General features: G+C 38.9%; 1 protein-coding gene across 1 annotated transcript in view; it reads right to left on the bottom strand.

The window, feature by feature from the left end:
* TENM4 (teneurin transmembrane protein 4) overlaps window positions 1-10,299 on the bottom strand; it is a 349,338-nt gene that overhangs the window by 170,497 nt on the left and 168,542 nt on the right. The window contains exons 7-8 of the mRNA XM_058863767.1: window positions 8,609-8,779; window positions 3,598-3,812 (exon numbers count right to left, since the gene is read on the bottom strand). Coding sequence (XP_058719750.1) covers window positions 3,598-3,812; window positions 8,609-8,779 — 386 coding nt within the window. The remainder of the gene's footprint in view (window positions 1-3,597; window positions 3,813-8,608; window positions 8,780-10,299) is intronic.

The following is a 10,299-nucleotide window of genomic DNA, read 5'->3' as shown; positions in this document are numbered from 1 at the left end:
ACCTCATTTTGGTCCGCAGCTTCCTTACTGAGGGGAAGTGCAGGGGCAGACACTGATCTCTTACTTCTCTGTGGTGACCAGTAACAGGACTTGGGGAAACTGCATGAAGCTGAGTCAGGAGAGGTTTAGGCTATCAGGAAAAGGTTTTTCACTCAGAGTGTGGCTGAACACTGGAACAGGCTACTCAGGAAAGTGGTCATGGAAGTGTTTGGACAATGCTCTCAGGCACATGGTGTGATTCTTGGAGTCTTCTGTGCAAGGCCAGGAGTTGGACTCAATAGTCCTCACAGATCACTTCCAACTCAGCATGTCCTATGATTCTATGAAAACAACCGAAGGATTTAAGAGGATACCGGTGAGTGGTTGGTTTGAAAGACACTTTGGGACCTCGATGTCTATAGCCACTCTGATCATGAGATACTGCCTAGGCTGATGCCTCATCAGGTTTCAGTGTGACCATGCCTGACACAGCTGAGCAGGACAGTGACAGAGGACATCATCATGGTGTCTGGGTGCTGGGAATTTCTCAACAGAGCTTGAGTAAGGAACAAACAAACTGAAGAAGTTAAAACCAGTAAGAGAAAACCCGAAGTATTTCTGTATTTATTTTGCAGCATGATGGAACAGGTTGACTTGATTTTTAAAACAGAACTTAAGAAACCATAGGTAAAGTTCACTTCAAGAAGTGTTGACATCTCCATAGCAGCTTGAATTAGTTTTCTAGAATCACTGGATTGCAAGCAGAGAGGCACTTCCAGAATGCAACCTGCCTCATTGTAAAGTGGACATCTGAGAAATGTCCTGTGGATTGTATTTACAAGCATCCACTTCCTGCTATATATTAGATGTAGTTACTTGGAACTTAGTGAGATGAAAACAATTTCAAGGAACTCTGGTACAGTGAGTTGCTGTTGTTCCACTCCAATCTGGGTTATGCTTACCTGGGGCTTTCTGCCAAAAACAAATGTTTTTTTATAAATATTTCCAAGATGCTGCTGCAGATGTTGATTACATTGCCAAGCTACTAGTTACTAGTTGAAATATTAATTGAGCCACAAATGGATTGGGCTTTACTGCATTTTAAAACATTCAAAGATTTTTAATAGACAATTAGTTACTGCCAGCAAGGAAATCATTGATAAAATGCCATGTTAATCCGTTCAAACTATACAAACGGAAAAATGCCCTCTGTAAGCAGTGATGACCTATCTCTAAAATTTGTGATTTATTAAAATCTGGCCTAGGTTAAAATGAGTTTAAAAAATTATTTGACCTAGGAAGATTAAATCTAATAGACCATAACAAAATTTTGTAACTTATTATGATTTGTTGAGAAGAATGAGAAGAAATGTCTTTCCTTAATAGTAAACTATTTTGGACTTCTGTATGATCTATTCCTAAGACTACAGAAGTTTGGAGCTTACATTTTCTTCCTATATATTAGTGACGACAGTTGTTGGCAACCTAAAATAGAAAACAATCACCACAGCCAGAGAAAATTTCCCAAAGAGAATTTGAACTAGTTTGTTATTTTAGCATGGATAGATATGACTTTGAGCATTGTACTGGGTTTGCATGCCCAGGTTTTGGTAGCAAGGGGGGCTGCAGGGGTGGGTGCTTTGAGAAGCTGCTGGAAGTTTTCCCTGTGTCTGACAGAGCCAATGCCAGCTGGCTCCAAGACAGACCTGCCACTGGCCAAGGCTGAGCCCATCAGTGATGGTAGCAAGTGTCACCTCCTTGATAATATACTTAAGAAGGCAAAAAAAAAAATTTTTTTACACAGAAGTAACTGGAGCTAGAGAAGAGAGGAGTATGCAAATATGTGAGTGGACCAATTATGCAGACACCAAGGTCAGTGCAAAAGGAGAAGCAGGAGGTGCTGGAGCTGAGATTCCCCAGCAGTCTGTGGTGCATGGTGGGGCAGCTGTGCCCCTATAGCCTGTGGAGCTCCAAAGGGGAGCAGAGATCCCCCTGTAAGCAGCCTGGTGAGAAGACCCATGCAGGAGCAAACGGATATCTGAAAGAAGCCTGTGACCCCGTCCAAAGCCTGTGCTGGTGCAGGCTCCTGGCAGGACCTCCAGCCCCATGGACAATGGAGCTCACTTGAGAGCACATCTGCTTGCAGGATCTGTGACCTTGTGGGAAACCAGTGACTGCACCCCGTGGAAAAAGTGAGGTTTATGTGTTAAATTTTAGGTTTTTTACTTAAACAATTGAACCTGTCCATGTAATAACTTCTGTCCCATGACAAAATTTAAGAATGATAATAAACAAATAAAATGAATACAGAATTCTGATCTAAAGTTAGTATTATGCAATCATGACTTGAGTTTTTATTTAACTAACACAGGATTTTTAAGTTACAAATGTTTGAATCTCCCTGTTAAAAGAGACTGATTAGAAAAGGGCAGTTACAGCATTACTGTGGCACTGAAATTATGATGTGCTGATCCTACTGGAATATTTTAATTCTGCAGAAAAGTAGGCAGAGAAGTGTAGATTTATGACACCTCTTTGACAGAAATAAGCTGGAGATGTGTTAATATACACAAAATACCATATTATCCACAGAGATCATAATAAACATATTTGTTTGCTCAAAAACAATAAAAAGGCAGGGTATTTCTATAAATCTCTAGTATTTTCAGCTAATAGTAGAGGGTGAGGGCAAGATACAGTAACATAAACCTGCTAATTCTTTGATAACCTGCTGATGCAAGTGGGAGTAAGATACTTTGCATTACCAGTGTATTATGTCCTAATGTATTAATCAATCTGGGTAAAAGCAGTTTAGAAGCTGAAACAGAAAGGAGAGAAAATAACATATAAAATCCTTACTCAAGGGGATGGTTCTTCAGAGCTTTTTCCAGAAACTGATTTTTGATATGTTTTTTTGTCAATGTGCGTTAAAAAAAGCATTCGCTTTCATTTTAGTCCTACAGAATAATAACTGGATCTTGATTTCTGCCTAAGTTGGTGGCTTTCTGTAAAAAATTGATTTTCTTTTCTTATACACTAATTAATTGTCCCTGACAAACCTCAGTCTAAGCTGACAGTCAGCATGCATCATGTGAAGGGTTGGCTCAAGGCATTCCAGCATGGAAGACCGAAGTGAATCTTGCTCCCATAAGGGTGACCAGCTGAGGTCTTGCTGCTTTCACCATGAGATGGGAAAGGCAGTGGTTGAAACAGACAGACCTGAGGTGTATGAATTTGCTCAAGAGAAGATTCCTTTGGATGCAGTTTGAGTGTGGCTGCCTTTGTGCAAAGCACTGAATGGAGAAGGTGGTATCTTCTGCTGCTTGGAGCAACCAGCTGGTACCCTCAGTGACCACCAGCCTCAGCCTCACAAAACCCTTCTCCTCTAGCAGCTTGCTGCCTTAGGCAATTGCCTGCTCTGCTCCTGCCTACAGCCCACCAGATTAATTTGTGCAAATTTTTTCCAACTGTCTCTTGATTCCTGTTCTCTGAATAAATGATCTTGGGCATCTTGTAAGCATGCAACAAATTCTTGAAAGAAACAGATGAAATAAAACAATACATCACACAAACATCAATTTGAAACAATATAATTTAATTGAAATAAGGTCCCATTACCTGTGTGTGTGATGGTGGGAGTCCTTTTCTGCCATAGATGCCAACCAGAGCAGCCTTTCCTAAAGACACATTGAATTTTAGATGCACTGGGTGGTCGATGAACACCTGAGATCTCCAAAAGATACCAGGAGGGATCTTCTGTGTGGCTCGTCTGCCTACATCAATTTCTCCGGAGTCTATAAAACTGTCGTCTGGAAAGAAACTACTGGGCTTTCCTGCCAAAACACAGGAACAAAATCCTTGAATTAGTCTTTAGATCCTGAAAGTAATCTAATCATACTGGTATCTCTGACATGATCTTGAGAAACAGTCTATTAGTGACCTGAAGTCTTCAGAGTACTTTGTCTAGTCAATCCATATGATTATGGCAGAAAAACTGTCAGGATTATTTCTGGTTTCAGTAACTGTTTTGTTTGAAAACATGAGCATGGGAAGAGCAACCTGGAGAAAAATGGCCTTTTATTTAAATTGTAACATCAGAGAGTGTGTAATTACATTCCAAAGATAAGAATAAATCATCTGACATTATATCCTAAATTAATATAAGTTTAGGAATGGAGAAGTCATCATTAAATTAGTAAAGAGAAGTGCAGTGAGAATGAGATAGACGTGCCAAAAAGTGGAATGGTGGTGTGGATAACAGCAGCAAGAATGATGCCTAAGTGGGGAAAGGAAAACGTTTCTCTATTAAATTAATTCTTGACAGTGGTAACAGTATTTGAAATAGTAAAAAAAAGGCTAATGAAAACAAGGACTGAGATAAACAAAGGAGAACATGCCTTGCACTTGAGTGGTATCTATTAAGAAATATGAGAGGTTTTAATTGAGTTTCAATATAATCTGTAAAGCATGCTATTATTATCCATTTTCTTTCAGAAGACAAATGGAGGCATCTGTTTCTAAAACTACCAGACTGGAGAGCCTGGGTATTCAAATGGGATCAGGACATGCAGTAATGTCCAAGGGAGTCAGCAGGGAGCTTGTCACCCCTAAAAACATGCCTGCGGAATTCCAGGTTCGAAATTCATGTAGTCGTAACTCCCAAAGCAGGTGGCTGCTTCAAAAAATCTGGACTCAAAGCAAAACCAGCGAATGAGGGGTAGAATGAAAAATCAAACACCAGAATATTTCCTTTTCAGCCTGTGCTATAACCAGTGGCCACAGCTTTGGCTGCAGGGCACGGGGATGATGAAGAAGGCAGCTGCTTAGGAAATAGACTTTATTAAGGACACTTATAGTGGAAAAGCATGCAGTAGTGTCACCTGAAAGATTCTGGCTTTAGTAAGGAGAGCAACATGTCACCAACAAGGACTAATTATTAATTTTGAAAGTTCAAGTAAGTTTGTTTCTTATCTCTGTGCCACTACAGCACACACTACTCTGTGTTTCACAGAGCAAACAATTCTAACAAAATGAGAAGGAAACTTCCAGCTACATACATTCTTTTTTAGGAAAATCATGTTATGAATTTTTTTCTTCCAGTAAGTACATTTGAACAGTGGGAAAAAAAAAAAAAAATTCCTTCCCATCTATCATGAATTTATGTCATATAGTCTCAGAATTTACTTGCCATGTTGAAAAGGTGACTGGTAGAACATTGCATTTTATTATTTCAAATGACATTTCCTTTAAGATTACATAATGTTAAATACAGTATTGCCTTAAATTTCTACACATACCATCTCAACACAAACTTTCCAGGAGAAACAGATGTAATTTGTTAGCTGTCTCTGGAAATCAATATAGAAATAATATGCGTATTAACTATTAAGGATGGAGAATTTTTCCTTGCAGAACTTCTGGCTCCAGTAATACTAAATCCTGATTTAAAGTCAGCAACTGCTGGAGCAGGATTTGATGGCATGAGCTATCTGGAGGCAGAAGTTTTATGCATACCAGCACAAAAGGTGTATATGCAAAGGCTGTATGTTCAGACACACACAAAAAGCTACTCTTAATTTTTTAAGATCTCCATTTATCTTTGCTCATCACTTACAAATAAATACAGGTGGAAAAATCTGCTGACTTTTTATCCTTTTTCAGTCCACGTACATATTAAAGGAGATAACTGGAAGCAGCTTAGGTAAATGGGCATTCTTTCTGAATCCTTCTGTGCTAATACAATAGAAATGCATAAGGAAATCAACCAGCTAGATTCTGAAGGGAATTACTTTATCAACTGGATTGATAGTATTTATTTGGCATACTAAAATTTTCTTTTCACACTGTCAGGATTATAGGAAACAGTTCCAATGTCTTCATGCAAAGTTTCTTATTGCACTATTGTAAGATGAAAAGATTGAGGATTCTATTAAAGAAGAGCTGAAGACATCACATGTTTTGGTTCAAATGAAGGATATGTTCTTTTTGATTACTACTGACATGTTTTATAGATTCTTAGATATTCAGATGAAAACCTTAAGTATTTGATATGCCCCATGATTGTTCATTAATAAAGATTGTACATCAGACTGAATCAGGGAAGGTGAGAATTTAATATGACAGATGTTGCTATGCAAGATAGAGCCTGAAGAAAATGAGCACAGGGTGTATTCTGTAGAAAGAACAGCACTTGCTCATGCAAACAAAAATGCTTCTGTGATTGCAAAAGACAGTCTCACAGAAATAATTTTTTGTACACACAATTACAAAGTTTATGTCTCCTCTTGGTGGACAGTTGTATGTCTGAGAAGCAGATACCCTAAAAGCTGTTATGTCATGTTGCCAGAGGTTGAAGCTTGTCCTGATACAGAAGTCCAAGGAGAAACTCTCTTCACCAGCCTGAATTCAGTCCCTGAAATCTCTCTCTGTTTCACCAGTTGTAGCCTACAATTAGGCCCTACGGACTGGATACTTGTACGAAGAAAGTACAATAAAAAGCCATTTCAGCTTCTAATCAGAAATTGGCTTTTAATCAGAATAGCTGTCTCCTTAAAATTAACTTCAGGTCTGAATTCTTAATTGGGCTGTCAATTACTTTGCTCTTTCTGCACATTACCTTGAACTTTTTAGTTGCCATAGCAACTGTTCCTAATTTCTTTGGATATCAAAATGAACTATTTAATTTCAGACCTTGCTGAATCTCTCTGTATTCCTCACAGGTTGTGTCCCTGACCCATCAAAACACTTAAGAACACACATAGCTCTGACTTCAATCACAGTCAATTATATGCTTAAATATGCTTAAATGTAAGCATATGGTTAAGTGCTTTGGTAAACAGGATTGGGCTTGAGCAGAGGTAAATGCTGTTCTGGAGCACAGCCACAGATGAGAAGAAATGACTGTTACTGAGACTTGGCAAGACACTGATAATGATTCATTCAGATCAGCTCTAAGGATGTTCCTAACACATTCTGGCCTATTTTATTCTAATCCGGAAGACATTCAAATATATTTCAATTATTTTAAAAATAAATTTCAATCACATACATTCTGGTTTAGAACAGAAGCCCTGCAGCACTGCTAGTCCAGAATTAGTTAAATAGTTACCTGATGGGGAGAGAGCTGCATTTGAAGGCTGGACAGCGTTACTCCTGCACCAAAGACGTGCTGATGTGTTTTCTAGTCAGGACACGGTATTTTCCTCTAAAGTCTACAGATTCCCTAAGATCTATACAAAGCACTAACTTGAGGGGTCTTCTCATGACATAACTAGGCTATCTCCCAGATTTCTCTTTTAACTTTCAAAACTTCTACTGATGTCACTGTAAACGTGGCTAAAATAGAATCAAATGGAGGTCTTTCACTTGGATGGCAGTTTTGAATACATACATTTATTTCCATTTTCACTTTTAAAAGGAAATGGACAGATCAAAGCTAGATGATTCAAAAATGAAACATATGGCAAGCTAGAGGGAAATAAGGAAGGATCTGTCGTGAAGTATTTTTGAGTATAACAGCAGGGCTGTCTGCAGCTTGCTGTACTGTCTAGTAAGGTTTGCTGAGAATAACCTGCTTAGCTGATTTTCCCTTGTAGCAACTTGATGGCAGCCATCAGTTACCAGTAAATACACTGTTTTAAGGAACACATATAATTATGGCCTTTATTTGGACTATTAAAGACAGAAAAACTCTTAAAGAAAAAAATCCACTACAATTAATTTAAATTAAACCTGTAAACACAGGCTGTCAGCTTAAGCCTAGGGAACTCTGTGGAAACTTTTGAGTTCAGTGAGTTGCAAGAACAGTAGCGTACATCTTATCTGTCAAAAAAACTTCTACCAAAATAACTACCAGAAATATTCTATTACTTCAATTTTACCAGAATCTCTTAATTTTATATAGAGAAGCTTGACATAGAAACAAAAAAGCTTTCTGAAAATTTGCATTTCTCATTTCTCCAGCTATGTCTGGGGAGGGATAAGACTTTGCAGAGCTTACAAGTACTTTTAGCAGTGGTGCCTCTAAAAAAAGAATAAAAAAAAAAAAATGATGTAAAGCTGCTGAATAAGGTGCTGCTGAATTGAGGGCCCATAAGCTGCTTCTAATTTCTGTCAACACCATGATACTTTGTGGAGACTAGGCCTTTTATCTGGCTACTTTTGCAAAGCTATGTCCAACTCTGGAGTGCAAAAACTTACAGTGTAATAGCTCTCAGTAAGTATTTCGGTCCTCAAAACATTTGCTAAGTGGCAACAAATAGTCAAACTTTTTCGTAGTGCTGTAGAGGAAGCTTGATCCAGTGCTCCAGGAATCATTTAATTTTCAAGAGACAATGATTTCCCATGAAAACAGCCACTCGAGGCAGGGTTTTCATGCTGGCCTTCTGTAGTCTGTGAGAATGCCTTGAATGCGTGGAGGTTTCACACAGTTTTATTGCATTAGTGGACATCAGAGGGGTATGAAACTTAGAAACATATGGAAACAGGACTGACAACTACTAGCTCTAGACATGAAAGACTGGAAAAGCACCTGCTGATGGGAGCACTGAGGGTAATGGAACATGAGATTGGACGGCTGGAGTTCAGAGGCAGACAGAAGACTCACAACATGGACACACACCAACCATACCTTCACTTGTTCCTTTGCCTTTCCTGTCAGGTAACTCTAACCCTGTGCCCCCCGAAGGATATAAGGAGACGTCCGTTGGCACTGGCCAACTGCTGGCTGTGTCTTCCGTGATCTCATACATCTGCCCTTCCATCGGCTGCAGGTGCCAGTTTAGGCCAAACAGGTGCATGGCTGCGGTGAGCAATGAGAAAAGTCATCTTTTTCTGTTTGGGAGAGTTTCAGAACTACAGGGGCACTTTCTCTTTCTAAACCTTCGCTCCAGTGTCTTATTAGTGGTCATTGCTTTAGGACAAGAATGGGATTAATGCAATTGGACAGCCTCTGCTGCTTCTACCATACCAACTCCCTAGGTCTTTCCACCCACTTAAACTCGATTTAGATCACCTGTAACAATCCACTCTGCTTCTTCCAGCAGGACCACTTCTGACTCATGGTCTGCATAATAGGATAACCAGGCACAGTGTTTCATAAAGCTCCCATGGCTGGGGTGACAATGCGGTGAACACAGAAATACACTGAGTATTATTTCTTAACATACCAATATGGGAAATACACTCTGGTTTGTTTTGCCATATATACAGTGTATTATATAGGTTCTCTGTTTTTTTGCCCATCAGTTATACACAGAAGCCCTTACAGACACCTTTGCCAGCTTTTCCTGGTTAAGATCAAGTAAAAACGGAGGCAGTTCAAGACCCATTTTGCACACATGCCTTTGTGCTCCGCATCACAAATGTGAGCAACTATGTCTGAGCATTCCTTCATACAAATAAGCCCCTTCTATTCAGATCAAAGACATGTCCTTGAGAACAGAAAACGAGCAGCACCATTATTTAGATTTGTGTGATACCAGGGCAAAGCTCTCTGTAGGTTTCTGGGCCATGCAAAGTCATCCAGTGCACATGTGAATCTATTTCGAGGCATTACATAAAGACAAGTGAAATTAAGGAACAAGACAGAGCTACTTAAAAAGGAAACACATGTATGAGGAGTATGGAAATCATATGCTTATACAACAAATACTTGCCCCTTGCAAATATAAAGCAAAAGAATGTGGCTTGTGGCTTACTATATCAGTTCTTCCATCCCCAACATAAACATTTCATAATCAATCAGTATCCAGCTTAGCTTCAGGCTCTACACAGCTAAATGATCTGATATTTGCTACATTTGGAATGGCATTTCTTTTTGAAGGGAGAGCCTTGATATTTTATAATTTCTCCAAGAAACTATACAATGGCACTAACATCACAGCTTTTTAGTATAAACAAAACCAGTAAAGAAACAGAGCATTTCCATGGCCTATAATTCTCTTTTTAGTCACAAACATATACCTGAGATTGGCAACCACTCTTAGGGACAAGTAGTTAGTTTATTTAAACCTGCACATCAGAAACAATCTTTACAAGAGATTGAAAAGTAATCTGAGTAGCTCTCTGAAGACAGCATGTTTAGGCAATTTAGCAAAATATGTGATTTTTTCCACTTCAGTCTCAATTAGGTCACCTATCATTTACTAACATAAACAAGGTTGTCTTTGCACAACAACAATATCACAAAACATGAGTGCAAAATTCTTTTTTTTACCATGTAAATGGGGACCGTGTTTGTTAACAATCTTATCCATTAGGAAAGAAAACACGCTCCTTAAACTCCCACACAGCAAGGAATAACAGCAAGAAAAGTCTCCT

Source organism: Poecile atricapillus, chromosome 1 (genome assembly GCF_030490865.1).
Source record: "Poecile atricapillus isolate bPoeAtr1 chromosome 1, bPoeAtr1.hap1, whole genome shotgun sequence".
In the NCBI taxonomy this organism is placed as follows: domain Eukaryota; kingdom Metazoa; phylum Chordata; class Aves; order Passeriformes; family Paridae; genus Poecile; species Poecile atricapillus.
This window is presented reverse-complemented; position numbering and strand designations above follow the sequence as displayed.